The sequence below is a fragment of the Chiloscyllium plagiosum genome, unplaced genomic scaffold, assembly GCF_037043375.1.
Source record: "Chiloscyllium plagiosum isolate Xiang-an unplaced genomic scaffold, Cpla_swu_hap1 HiC_scaffold_51, whole genome shotgun sequence".
Taxonomy (NCBI): domain Eukaryota; kingdom Metazoa; phylum Chordata; class Chondrichthyes; order Orectolobiformes; family Hemiscylliidae; genus Chiloscyllium; species Chiloscyllium plagiosum.
Genome location: NW_028270189.1, coordinates 851,152 through 865,394, shown reverse-complemented (window position 1 = coordinate 865,394; position 14,243 = coordinate 851,152). Strand labels below are relative to the sequence as shown.

The following is a 14,243-nucleotide window of genomic DNA, read 5'->3' as shown; positions in this document are numbered from 1 at the left end:
CCCTTCCTGATTAAACCCCTCGGCCTGGAATATAACCCCTCGATTCCCCTTCCTGATTAAACCCCTCGGCCTGGAATATAACCCCTCGATTCCACTTCCTGATTAAACCCCTCAGCCTAGAATATAACGCCTCGATTCCCCCTTCCTGATTAAACCCCTCGGCCTGGAATATAACCCCTCGATTCCCCCTTCCTGATTAAACCCCTCGGCCTGGAATATAACCCCTCACTCCCCCTTCCTCATTAAACCTCTCGGCCTGGAATATAACCCCTCGATTCCCCCTTCTTGATTAAACCCCTCAGCCTGGAATATAACCCCCCGATTCCCCTTCCTGATTAAACCCCTCAGCCTGGAATATAACCCCTCGATTCCCACTTCCAGATTAAACCGCTCGGCCTGGAATATAACCCCTCACTCCCCCTTCCTCATTAAACCCCTCGGCCTGGAATATAACCCCTCGATTCCCCTTCCTGAGTAAACCCCTCGGCCTGGAATATAACCCCTCGATTCCCCCTTCTTGATTAAACCCCTCAGCCTGGAATATAACCCCTCGATTCCCCTTCCTGATTAAACCCCTCAGCCTGGAATATAACCCCTCGATTCCCCCTTCCTGATTAAACCCCTCGGCCTGGAATATAACCCCTCGATTCCCCCTTCTTGATTAAACCCCTCAGCCTGGAATATAACCCCTCGATTACCCTTCCTGATTAAACCCCTCAGTCTGGAATATAACCCCTCGATTCCTCTTCCTGATTAAACCACTCGGGCTGGAATATAACCCCTCGATTCCCCCTTCCTGATTAAACCCCTCAGCCTGGAATATAACCCCTCGATTCCCCTTCCTGATTAAACCCCTCGGCCTGGAATATACTCCCTCGATTCCCCCTTCCTGATTAAACCCCTCGGCCTGGAATATAACCCCTCGATTCCCCCTTCCTGATTAAACCCCTCGGCCTGGAATATAACCCCTTGATTCCCCTTCCCGATTAAACCCATCGGCCTGGAATATAACCCCTCGATTCCCCTTCCTGATTAAACCCCTCGGCCTGGAATATAACCCCTCGATTCCCCTTCCTGATTAAACCCCTCGGCCTGGAATATAACCCCTCGATTCCCCCTTCCTGATTAAACCCCTCGGCCTGGAATATAACCCCACGATTCCCCCTTCCTGATTAAACCCCTCGGCCTGGAATATAACCCCTCGATTCCCCTTCCTGATTAAACCCCTCGGTCTGGAATATAACCCCTCACTCCCCCTCCCTGATTAAACCCCTCGGCCTGGAATATAACCCCTCACTCCCCCTCCCTGATTAAACCCCTCGGCCTGGAATATAACCCCTCAGCCTGGAATAAAACCCCTCACTCCCCCTTCCTGATTAAACCCCTCGGCCTGGAATATAACCCCTCGATTCCCCTTCCTGATTAACCCCTCGGCCTGGAATATAACCCCTCGATTCCCCTTCCAGATTAAACCCCTCAGTCTGGAATATAACCCCTCACTCCCCCTCCCTGATTAAACCCCACAGCCTGGAATACAACCCTTCGATTCCCCCTTCCTGATTAAACCCCTCGGCCTGGAATATAACCCCTCGATTCCCTTTCCTGATTAAACCCCTCAGCCTGGAATATAACCCCTCGATTCCCCCTTCCTGATTAAACCCCTCGGCCTGGAATATAACCCCTCAGTCCCCTTCCTGATTAAACCCCTCGGCCTGGAATATAACCCCTCGATTCCCCCTTCCTGATTAAACCCCTTGGCCTGGAATATAACCCCTCGATTCCCCCTTCCTGATTAAACCCCTCGGCCTGGAATATAACCCCTCACTCCCCCTTCCTCATTAAACCTCTCGGCCTGGAATATAACCCCTCGATTCCCCCTTCCTGATTAAACCCCTCGGCCTGGAATATAACCCCTCGTTCCCCCTTCCTGAGTAAACCCCTCGGCCTGGAATATAACGCCTCGATTCCCCTTCCTGATTAAACCCCTCGGCCTGGAATATACTCCCTCGATTCCCCCTTCCTGATTAAACCCCTCGGCCTGGAATATAACCCCTCGATTCCCCCTTCCTGATTAAACCCCTCAGCCTGGAATATAACCCCTCGATTCCCCCTTCCTGATTAAACCCCTCGGCCTGGAATATAAACCCTTGATTCCCCTTCCCGATTAAACCCATCGGCCTGGAATATAACCCCTCGATTCCCCTTCCTGATTAAACCCCTCGGCCTGGAATATAACCCCTCGATTCCCCTTCCTGATTAAACCCCTCGGCCTGGAATATAACCCCTCGATTCCCCCTTCCTGATTAAACCCCTCGGCCTGGAATATAACCCCACGATTCCCCCTTCCTGATTAAACCCCTCGGCCTGGAATATAACCCCTCGATTCCCCTTCCTGATTAAACCCCTCGGTATGGAATATAACCCCTCACTCCCCCTCCCTGATTAAACCCCTCGGCCTGGAATATAACCCCTCACTCCCCCTCCCTGATTAAACCCCTCGGCCTGGAATATAACCCCTCAGCCTGGAATAAAACCCCTCACTCCCCCTTCCTGATTAAACCCCTCGGCCTGGAATATAACCCCTCGATTCCCCCTTCCTGATTAACCCCTCGGCCTGGAATATAACCCCTCGATTCCCCTTCCTGATTAAACCCCTCAGTCTGGAATATAACCCCTCACTCCCCCTCCCTGATTAAACCCCTCGGCCTGGAATATAACCCCTCAGCCTGGAATAAAACCCCTCACTCCCCCTTCCTGATTAAACCCCTCAGCCTGGAATACAACCCTTCGATTCCCCCTTCCTGATTAAACTCCTCGGCCTGGAATATAACCCCTCGATTCCCTTTCCTGATTAAACCCCTCAGCCTGGAATATAACCCCTCGATTCCCCCTTCCTGATTAAACCCCTCGGCCTGGAATATAACCCCTCAGTCCCCTTCCTGATTAAACCCCTCGGCCTGGAATATAACCCCTCGATTCCCCCTTCCTGATTAAACCCCTTGGCCTGGAATATAACCCCTCGATTCCCCCTTCCTGATTAAACCCCTCGGCCTGGAATATAACCCCTCACTCCCCCTTCCTCATTAAACCTCTCGGCCTGGAATATAACCCCTCGATTCCCCCTTCCTGATTAAACCCCTCGGCCTGGAATATAACCCCTCGTTCCCCCTTCCTGAGTAAACCCCTCGGCCTGGAATATAACGCCTCGATTCCCCCTTCTTGATTAAACCACTCAGCCTGGAATATAACCCCTCGATTCCCCTTCCTGATTAAACCCCTCGTCCTGGAATATAACCCCTCGATTCCCCCTTCTTGATTAAACCGCTCAGCCTGGAATATAACCCCTCGATTCCCCTTCCTGATTAAACCCCTCGGCCTGGAATATAATCCCTCACTCCCCCTTCCTGATTAAACCCCTCGGCCTGGAATATAACCCCTCGATTCCCCTTCCTGATTAAACCCCTCGGCCTGGAATATACTCCCTCGATTCCCCCTTCCTGATTAAACCCCTCGGCCTGGAATATAACCCCTCGATTCCCCCTTCCTGATTAACCATCTCAGCCTGGAATATAACCCCTCGATTCCCCTTCCCGATTAAACCCCTCGGCCTGGAATATAACCCCTCGATTCCCCTTCCCGATTAAACCCCTCAGCCTGGAATATAACCCCTCGATTCCCCTTCCTGATTAAACCCCTCGGCCTGGAATATAACCCCTCGATTCCCCCTTCCCGATTAATCCCCTCGGCCTGGAATATAACCCCTCGATTCCCCTTCCTGATTAAACCCATCGGCCTGGAATATAACCCCTCGATTCCCCTTCCCGATTAAACCCCTCGGCCTGGAATATACTCCCTCGATTCCCCCTTCCTGATTAAACCCCTCGGCCTGGAATATAACCCCTCGATTCCCCTTCCCGATTAAACCCCTCGGCCTGGAATATAACCCCTCGATTCCCCTTCCTGATTAAACCCCTCGGCCTGGAATATAACCCCTCGATTCCCCTTCCCGATTAAACCCCTCAGCCTGGAATATAACCCCTCGATTCCCCTTCCCGATTAAACCTCTCGGCCTGGAATATAACCCCTCGATTCCCCCTTCCTGATTAAACCCCTCGGCCTGGAATATAACCCCTCGATTCCCCCTTCCCGATTAAACCCCTCGGTCTGGAATATAACCCCTCAATTCCCCTTCCTGATTAAACCCCTCGGCCTGGAATATAACCCCTCGATTCCCCTTCCCGATTAAACCCCTCAGCCTGGAATACAACCCTTCGATTCCCCTTCCCGATGAAACCCCTCAGCCTGGAATATAACCCCTCGATTCCCCTTCCTGATTAAACCCCTCGGCCTGGAATATAACCCCTCGATTCCCCTTCCTGATTAAACCCCTCGGCCTGGAATACAACCCTTCGATTCCCCTTCCCGATGAAACCCCTCGGCCTGGAATATAACCCCTCGATTCCCCCTTCCCGATTAAACCCCTCGGTCTGGAATATAACCCTACGATTCCCCTTCCCGATTAAACCCCTCGGCCTGGAATATAACCCCTCGATTCCCCCTTCCTGATTAAACCCCTCGGCCTGGAATATAACCCCTCGATTCCCCTTCCTGATTAAACCCCTCAGCCTGGAATATAACCCCTCGATTCCCCTTCCTGATTAAACCCCTCAGCCTGGAATATAACCCCTCGATTCCCCCTTCCTGATTAAACCCCTCGGCCTGGAATATAACCCCTCGATTCCCCTTCCTGATTAAACCCCTCGGCCTGGAATATAACCCCTCGATTCCCCTTCCCGATTAAACCCCTCAGCCTGGAATACAACTCTTCGATTCCCCTTCCCGATGAAACCCCTCAGCCTGGAATATAACCCCTCGATTCCCCCTTCCCGATTAAACCCCTCGGTCTGGAATATAACCCTTCGATTCCCCTTCCCGATTAAACCCCTCAGCCTGGAATATAACCCCTCGATTCCCCCTTCCTGATTAAACCCCTTGGCCTGGAATATAACCCCTCGATTCCCCTTCCTGATTAAACCCCTCAGCCTGGAATATAACCCCTCGATTCCCCTTCCTGATTAAACCCCTCGGCCTGGAATATAACCCCTCGATTCCCCCTTCCTGATTAAACCCCTCGGCCTGGAATATAACCCCACGATTCCCCCTTCCTGATTAAACCCCTCGGCCTGGAATATAACCCCTCGATTCCCCTTCCTGATTAAACCCCTCGGTATGGAATATAACCCCTCACTCCCCCTCCCTGATTAAACCCCTCGGCCTGGAATATAACCCCTCACTCCCCCTCCCTGATTAAACCCCTCGGCCTGGAATATAACCCCTCAGCCTGGAATAAAACCCCTCACTCCCCCTTCCTGATTAAACCCCTCGGCCTGGAATATAACCCCTCGATTCCCCCTTCCTGATTAAACCCCTCGGCCTGGAATATACCCCCTCGATTCCCCTTCCTGATTAAACCCCTCAGCCTGGAATATAACCCCTCGGCCTGGAATACAACCCCTCGATTCCCCTTCCTCGGGAATTTTGGATGGTTAGCTCAGGTGAGTTCTTTGTCAATGTGGAAACATAAAGTTTCAGCCCATTTGGCAAAGAATTCTGCGCCCTCCACCTCCTCCCCCACTGTCTGGATGAAGACAATCTCCTTCATCTCAGTTTCAGAGGGATTTATCTTTCATCCTGAAATTCGGAACCCTGGTTTTCGTCTGCTCCTCTCCCTCCCAGTCTCCTGCCTTTCCCCCACCCCATGTCTCGTCCTGTTGGGATTTTGTCGCTGTCTGTCAGATGTTGAAGTACATTTTGGACCTCTTCCGATTCCTGAGCACTTTAATTCCAATAACCGCGGAAGAGACGCAGAATGCAGTCAGGACAGACACTCCCCGGTGCATCTCTGATCGTTCCAAGTAAATAGCAGTTTTGGATCCTGCTCGGGTGTAATCGATACAAAGGGTTCCGACATGTCAAGACGGAACACAAATCACGTTAACTCTATGTGTTTTTCACTCTCCCAATAGCTGGAGATGGCTCCCTTCCCATCATAATATTAAACCCTGCACAGGAACTTGTCACCGTCCTGTTTCACGACCCAGCACGGTGGCTCAATGGTTAGCAGCGCTGCCTCATGGCACCAGGGACCCAGGTTCGACTCCCCCCACCCCCCCCACCTCAGGCGACTGTCTGTGTGGAGTTTGCACGTTCTCCCCCGTGTCTGCGTGGGTTTCCTCTGGGTGCTCCGGTTTCCTCCCACAGTCCAAAGGTGTGCAGGTTAGGGTGGATTGGCCATGCTAAATTGTCCCCGTAGTGCCCAGGGATGTGCAGGTTAGGGTGGATTGGCCGTGCTATATTGTCCCCGTAGTGCCCAGGGATGTGCAGGTTAGGGTGGATTGGCTGTGCTAAATTGTCCCATAGTGCCCAGGGATGCGCAGGTTAGGGTGGGTTGGCCGTGCTATATTGTCCCCGTAGTGCCCAGGGATGTGCAGGTTAGGGTGGATTGGCTGTGCTAAATTGTCCCCGTAGTGCCCAGGGATGTGCAGGTTACGGTGGATTGGCCATGCTAAATTGTCCCGTAGTGCCCAGGGATGTGCAGGTTAGGGTGGATTGGCCGTGCTAAATTGTCCCCGTAGTGCCCAGGGATGTGCAGGTTAGGGTGGATTGGCCGTGCTAAATTGTCCCCGTAGTGCCCAGGGATGTGCAGGTTAGGGTGGGATTGGCCGTGCTAAATTGTCCCCGTAGTGCCCAGGGATGTGCAGGTTAGGGTGGGATTGGCCGTGCTAAATTGTCCCGTAGTGCCCAGGGATGTGCAGGTTAGGGTGGATTGGCTATGCTAAATTGTCCCCGTAGTGCCCAGGGATGTGCAGGTTAGGGTGGATTGGCCGTGCTAAATTGTCCCGTAGTGCCCAGGGATGTGCAGGTTAGGGTGGATTGGCCGTGCTAAATTGTCCCCGTAGTGCCCAGGGATGTGCAGGTTAGGGTGCGATTGGCCGTGCTAAATTGTCCCATAGTGCCCAGGGATGTGCAGGATAGGGTGGATTGGCCGTGCTAAATGACCCATCATGTTTAGTTCATTAGCCAGAGGGTAATGGGTCTGGGCAGGTTAGTCTTCGGAGGGTCGGTGTGGACTTGTTGGGCCGAAGGGCCTGTTTCCATACTGTTGGGAATCTAATCAATCTCATGGAAAGGGGTAGATCATAGGTTTTTGTATCAGTCATGTGGTCTGTCTTCACAGACTCTTATGGACAGACAAAGAAATATCTGAATGACAACAGGACGTCGTTAATGGGATGTCTGATCAGGGCTAAAGAAACCACACGACACCAGGTTATGGGTGAAGTGTGAGTTTTAACTTTGTACACCCCAGTCCAACACCAGTATCTCCAAATCATGATCAGGGCTGACAGTGCAATTCCAAAAGCAAGTATCTTCGCTCGGGACTGGGAGTGAGATACACACCTCTGTCTCCAGACGGCCTTGCTAGGTCAGGAACAACCAGACCCCCGGCTGCCATCTCTGCCCGTTACTGGACGGGCACACATCGGAGAAAGTGAGGGCTGCAGATGCTGGAGATCAGAGCAGAGAGTGTGGTGCTGGAAAGGCACTGCAGGTCAGGCAGCGTCCGAGGAGCAGGAGAATCGACGTTTCGGTCATAAGCCCTTCCTCAGGAATGAGGCTTGTGGGTCAAAGTGTTGGGGGGGAAGGTAGGTGGGAGGTCATGTTGCGGCTGTATTGGTCAGGCCACTTTTGGAATATTGCACGCAATTCTGCTCTCCTTCCTATCGGAAGGATATTGAGAGACTTGAAAGGGTTCAGAAAAGATTTACAAGGATATTGGAGGGTTTGAGCTACAGGGAGAGGCTGGATAGACTCGGGGCTGTTTTCCCTGGAGCGTCGGAGGCTGAGCGGTGTATAAAACCATGAGGGGCATGGATAGGATAAATAAACAAGGTCCTTTCGCCCCCCCCCCTGGGGTGGGGGAGGTCACGGCCACAGAAGATTGTGGGGGCCAGGTCATTGAGTATATTGAAGGTTAAAAATCACACAGCACCAGGTTATAGTCCAACAGGTTTATTTGGAAGCACTAGCTTTTGGAGCGCTGCCCCTTCATCAGGACGTCATCCAGTTGTGAAGGAGCTGCGCTCCGAAAGCTAGTGCCCCCATATAAACCTGTTGGACTATAACCGGGTGTTGTGTGATTTTTAACTTTGTCCACCCCAGTCCAACACCGGCACCTCCACATCCTGAGTACATTTAAGATAGATAGGTTCCCGATTGTCAAGGGGAAATCAAGGGTTCGGGGAAGAAAGCGGGAGAATGGGGGTTGAGAGACCGATCGGCCATGATTGAATCGTGCAGCAGACTTAATGGGCTGAATGGCCTATTTTCTGCTCCAATCTTTTGTGGTTTTTCAGCTTTTCTAGCACCTTCTCCTTGGCGATAGCCACCATGGTCATCTCTGCCCCTGATTCTCTTGAATATTTGCGATACTACTCATGTCTTACCACTGCGGAGATTGAAAACGTTTTGAGAAGATTTGTAGCTTGGGTTGAGGTTTTGGATGTAGGTTTGCTCGCTGAGCTGAAAGGTTCATTTCCAGACGTTTCGTTACCTTACCAGGTAACGTCTTCAGTGGACCTCAGGCGAAGCAATGCTGAAAATTCGTGCTTTCTCTGTATATGTTTGGGTTGGTGATGTCATTTCCTGTGGTGGTTATTTCCTGTGGAGAAGTCACTTCCGGTTCCTTTTCTCAGGGGGTGGTAGATGGGGTCTAACTCGATGTGTTTGTTGATAGGGTCCATAAAGTACTTGTTCAGTTCCTCTGCCATTTCTTTGTTCCCCTACTTCTCCAGCGCCATTTTCCAGCAGTCCAATGTCCACTTTTGTCCATTATATAACTCCAACAATCTTTCCACATATTACCGGCTGGCTTACCTCCATACTTAATCTTCTCCCTCCTTGTTTCTTTCTTCATTGTATTCTGCTTGACAACATCTGTATGATTGGTCCCCTAGAAGGATGGATGTTTCTTTTTGGAAGTTGGGGGGCGCGGGGGGGGGGGGGGGGATGCTGAATATTTGGGTCAGGTATGTAGTGGATGGTGAAAACGGTTACCTCGGGACCTCAATCAGATGGGCCAATGGGCAGCTGTTTAATTTGGGTAAATGTGAAGGCTGCATTTCGGAAACGGGCAGGACTTAGGCACTTAATGGTAAGGTCCTGGGGGAGTGTTGCTGAACAAAGGGACCTTGGAGTGGAGTTTCATGGGTCCTTGAAAATGGAGTCTCAGGAAGACAGGGCAGTGAAGGCAGCGTTTGGTATGCTTGCCTTTACTGGTCAGGAGTACAGGAGTCGGGAGGTCATGCTGTGGCTGTATCGGTGAGGCCACTTTGGGAATATTGCGTTCAATTCTGGTCTCCCCGTTACAGCAAGGATGTTGGGAAGGGGTTCAGGAAAGGATGTTGGAGGGTTTGAGCTACAGGGAGAGGCTGGATAGACTCGGGGCTGTTTTCCCTGGAGCATCAGACGCTGAGGGGCGGGGATAGGGTAAATAGATGAGGTCCTTTCCTTGGAGTGGGGGAGTCCAAAGCTAGAGGGGCGTAGGTTTAAGATGTGAGGTGGAAAGGGACCAGAGGGGCAACTTTTTCACACAGAGGGAGCTGCCAGAGGACGTGGTGGAGGCTGGTACAATTACAACGTTTAAAAGTCATGATTTGGAGATGCCGGTGTTGGAGTGGGGTGGACAAAGTTAAAAATCACACAGCACCAGGTTATAGTCCAACAGGTTTATTTGGAAGCCTGCTCATCAACCACCTGATGAAGGAGCAGTGCTCCGAAAGCTAGTGCTTCCAGTAAAACCTGGTGGACTATAACCTGGTGTTGTGTGATTTTTAACATTGAAAAGGCATCTGGATGGGAAATGGATAGGAAGGATTTAGTGGGAAATGGACCAAATGCTGGCAAATGGGCTTGGATTAGTTTAGGATATCTGGAAGGGAACATGATTGGGAAGGGTTTGGAGGGATAGGGGCCAAGTGCAGGGAAATGGGACTGGATTAGTTTAGGATATCTGGTTGGGAAGGGTTTGGAGGGATAGGGGCCAAGTGCAGGGAAATGGGACTGGATTAGTTTCGGATATCTGGTTGGGAAGGGTTTGGAGGGATAGGGGCCAAGTGCAGGGAAATGGGACTGGATTAGTTTTGGATATCTGGATGGGGATATGGATGGGAAGAGTTTCGAGGGATCAGTGTTCAAAGTACCTATTCGAGATGGCTCAGGGAATCCCTAATGGACTCAACCTGTAAGCCTCTCTTGGTTCATCCCAGAGATGAAGCTCTGAAGTAGTCTGGAATATAAAACTCTTACAGTCAGTTTAATTTAAATTATTACCTTTATTTACCAATGGTATCAATGTTACACTATAACAGCTTGAGCTAAGGTTCTAAAACCATTAGCAGAGTACTGGCACCAGCTTCTACCCCTAAGAGCTCTTTAAGGCTACTCCCCTTATTTTTGCAAACAAACTGTCTTTATACAGAAATTGGTATGAAAATGACAAAAAAAACATCCTTAATCAGCAATAAAATGGCAAAAGTTTGCAATGAAACTCATTGACACGTCTGAGTACAGTTGACTAAATACGTTACATGCAGAAAATGGGAACCCTGATCAAGCCAGGCCAATTGCTTTGGATAGTTAACCTTCCCTTTTAACAGTACATCATAATGAGAGACGAGTCTAAACTAGGTGGAAAAGCTAATGAGGTAACCTGCTCAGCTAACATGCCCAGTACCATTGTCCTACAAAATGGCGTTTTCCTCTAAAGTCATCCTAGATTCCCAAAATGCAAATTAAATTCATAACATTCATGGATCTCGAGTTCCAGGGAACAACACACAAACATTCAATCCATGACAAGCAAGTGTACACTCAAATCAGACCACAAAGAGCTGCTCAAGTGCCGGTCAATGGGACCAGAGTAGTTTAGGATATTTGGGTGGGGATATGGATGGGAAGGGTTTAGAAGGATCAGTGCCAAGTGCAGGTGATTGGGACCAGATTTGTTTAGGATATTTGGGTGGGGATATGGATGGGAAGGGTTTAGAAGGATCAGTGCCAAGTGCAGGCGATTGGGACCAGATTTGTTTAGGATATTTGGGTGGGGATATGGATGGGAAGGGTTTAGAAGGATCAGTGCCAAGTGCAGATGATTGGGACCAGATTTGTTTAGGATATTTGGATGGGGATATGGATGGGAAGGGTTTAGAAGGATCAGTGCCAAGTGCAGGTGTTTGGGACTAGATTTGTTTAGGAATTCTGGATAAGGTGGGAAAGGTATAGAGGGATAGGGGCCAAGTGATGGTATATGGGACTAGATTAATTTAGGAGATATGGATGGGAAGGGTATAAGATGGATAGGGGCCAACTTCAGGTGTTTTGGACTGGATTAGTTTAGGATATCTGGATGGGAATATGAATAGAAATGGTTCAGATGGATAGGGGCCAAATGCAGGTATGTGGGACTAGAGTAGTTTAGGATATACGAATGGGAAGACTTTAGAGGGATATGGGCCAAATGCAGGTGTTTGGGACTGGATTAGGTTAGGATATCTGGATCGGGATATGGATGGGAAGGGTGCAGAGGGATAGGGGCCAAATGCTGGTACATGGGACTAGATGAGTTTCGGGAATATGGATGGGAATATGAATGGAAAGGGATTAGATGGATAGGGGTCAAATGGAAGTGTTTGGGACTGGATTAGTTTAGGATATCTGGTTGGGGATATGGATGGGATGAGTTTAGGAGGACAGGGGACAATTGCAGGTACATGGGACTGGATTAGTTTAGGAAGGGAATATGAATGGAAAGGGATTAGGTGGATAGGGGTCAAATGGAAGTATTTCGGACTGGATTAGTTTAGGATATCTGGTTGGGGATATGGATGGGATGAGTTTAGGAGGACAGGGGACAATTGCAGGTACATGGGACTGGATTAGTTTAGGAAGGGAATATGAATGGAAAGGGATTAGGTGGATAGGGGTCAAATGGAAGTATTTCGGACTGGATTAGTTTAAGATATCTGGTTGAGGATATGGATGGGATGAGTTTAGGAGGACAGGGGACAATTGCAGGTACATGGGACTGGATTACGTCAGGGAATATGAATGGAAAGGGATTAGGTGGATAGGGGGTCAAATGGAAGTGTTTCGGACTGGATTAGTTTAGGATATCTGGTTGGGGATATGGATGGGATGAGTTTAGAAGGACAGGGGACAATTACAGGTACATGGGACTGGATTATTTTAAGGAATATGAATGGAAAGGGATTAGATGGATCGGGGTCAAATGGAAAAGTTTGGGACTGGATTAGTTTAGGATATCTGGTTGAGGATATGGATGGGATGAGTTTAGGAGGACAGGGGACAATTGCAGGTACATGGGACTGGATTACTTTAGGGAATATGGATGGGAATATGAATGGAAAGGGATTAGATGGATTGGGGGTCAAATGGAAGTGTTTGGGACTGGATTAGTTTAAGATATCTGGTTGGGGATATGGATGGGATGAGTTTAGGAGGACAGGGGACAATTGCAGGTACATGGGACTGGATTATTTTAAGGAATATGAATGGAAAGGGATTAGGTGGATAGGGGTCAAATGGAAGTGTTTGGGACTGGTTTAGTTTAAGATATCTGGTTGGGGATATGGATGGGATGAGTTTAGGAGGACAGGGGACTATTGCAGGTGCATGGGACTGGATTACTTTAGGGAATATGGATGGGGATATGAATAGAAAGGGATTAGATGGATTGGGGGTCAAATGGAAGTGTTTGGGACTGGATTAGTTTAAGATATCTGGTTGAGGAAATGGTTGGGATGAGTTTAGGAGGACAGGGGACAATTGCAGGTACATGGGACTGGATTAGTTTAGGAAGGGAATATGAATGGAAAGGGATTAGATGGATTGGGGGTCAAATGGAAGTGTTTGGGACTGGATTAATTTAAAATAACTGGTTGGGGATATGGATGGGATGAGTTTAGGAGGACAGGGGACAATTGCAGGTACATGGGACTAGATTATTTTAAGGAATATGAATGGAAAGGGATTAGGTGGATAGGGGTCAAATGGAAGTGTTTGGGACTGGATTAGTTTAAGATATCTGGTTGAGGATATGGATGGGATGAGTTTAGGAGGACAGGAGACTATTGCAGGTGCATGGGACTGGATTACTTTAGGGAATATGGATGGGGATTATGAATGGAAAGGGATTAGATGGATAGGGGTCAAATGGTTGGGACTGGATTAGTTTAAGATATCTGGTTGGGGATATGGATGGGATGAGTTTAGGAGGACAGGGGACAATAGCAGGTACATGGGACTGGATTACTTTAGGGAATATGGATGGGAATATGAATGGAAAGGGATTAGATGGATAGGGGTCAAATGGAAGTGTTTGGGACTGGATTAGTTTAGGATATCTGGTTGAGGATATGGATGGGATGAGTTTAGGAGGACAGGGGACAATTGCAGGTACATGGGACTGGATTAGTTTAGGAAGGGAATATGAATGGAAAGGGATTAGGTGGATAGGGGTCAAATGGAAGTATTTGGGACTGGATTAGTTTAAGATATCTGGTTGAGGATATGGATGGGATGAGTTTAGGAGGACAGGGGACTATTGCAGGTGCATGGGACTGGATTACTTTAGGGAATATGGATGGGGATATGAATGGAAAGGGATTAGATGGATTGGGGGTCAAATGGAAGTGTTTGGGACTGGATTAGTTTAAGATATCTGGTTGAGGATATGGATGGGATGAGTTTAGGAGGAGAGGGGACTATTGCAGGTGCATGGGACTGGATTACTTTAGGGAATATGGATGGGGATATGAATGGAAAGGGATTAGATGGATTGGGGGTCAAATGGAAGTGTTTGGGACTGGATTAGTTTAAGATATCTGGTTGGGGATATGAATGGGATGAGTTTAGAAGGACAGGGGACTATTGCAGGTACATGGAACTGGATTACTTTAGGGAATATGGATGGGAATATGAATGGAAAGGGATTTAGATGGATAGGGGTCAAATGGAAGTGTTTGGGACTGGTTTAGTTTAGGATATCTGGTTGAGGAAATGGATGGGATGAGTTTAGGAGGAGAGGGGACTATTGCAGGTGCATGGGACTGGATTACTTTAGGGAATATGGATGGGGATATGAATGGAAAGGGATTAGATGG

The 14,243-nt window shown here is 49.1% G+C and overlaps 1 protein-coding gene across 3 annotated transcripts in view; it reads right to left on the bottom strand.

Annotated features, from left to right (window-relative positions):
* LOC148134932 (uncharacterized) overlaps positions 1 to 12,963 on the bottom strand; it is an 80,962-nt gene extending 67,999 nt beyond the window's left edge. Inside the window, exon 1 of one of the 3 annotated variants that reach the window (XM_087985212.1) lies at positions 8,508 to 12,963. Coding sequence is in view for 1 of the 3 variants with exons in the window: in XM_087985211.1 (XP_087841337.1) it covers positions 8,938 to 8,977 (40 nt within the window). In the remaining 2 variants the exon portion in view is untranslated. The remainder of the gene's footprint in view (positions 1 to 8,507) is intronic. The other 2 variants (XM_087985211.1, XM_087985213.1) reach the window with 2 other exon arrangements.
* Positions 12,964 to 14,243: the final 1,280 nt, after the last annotated feature.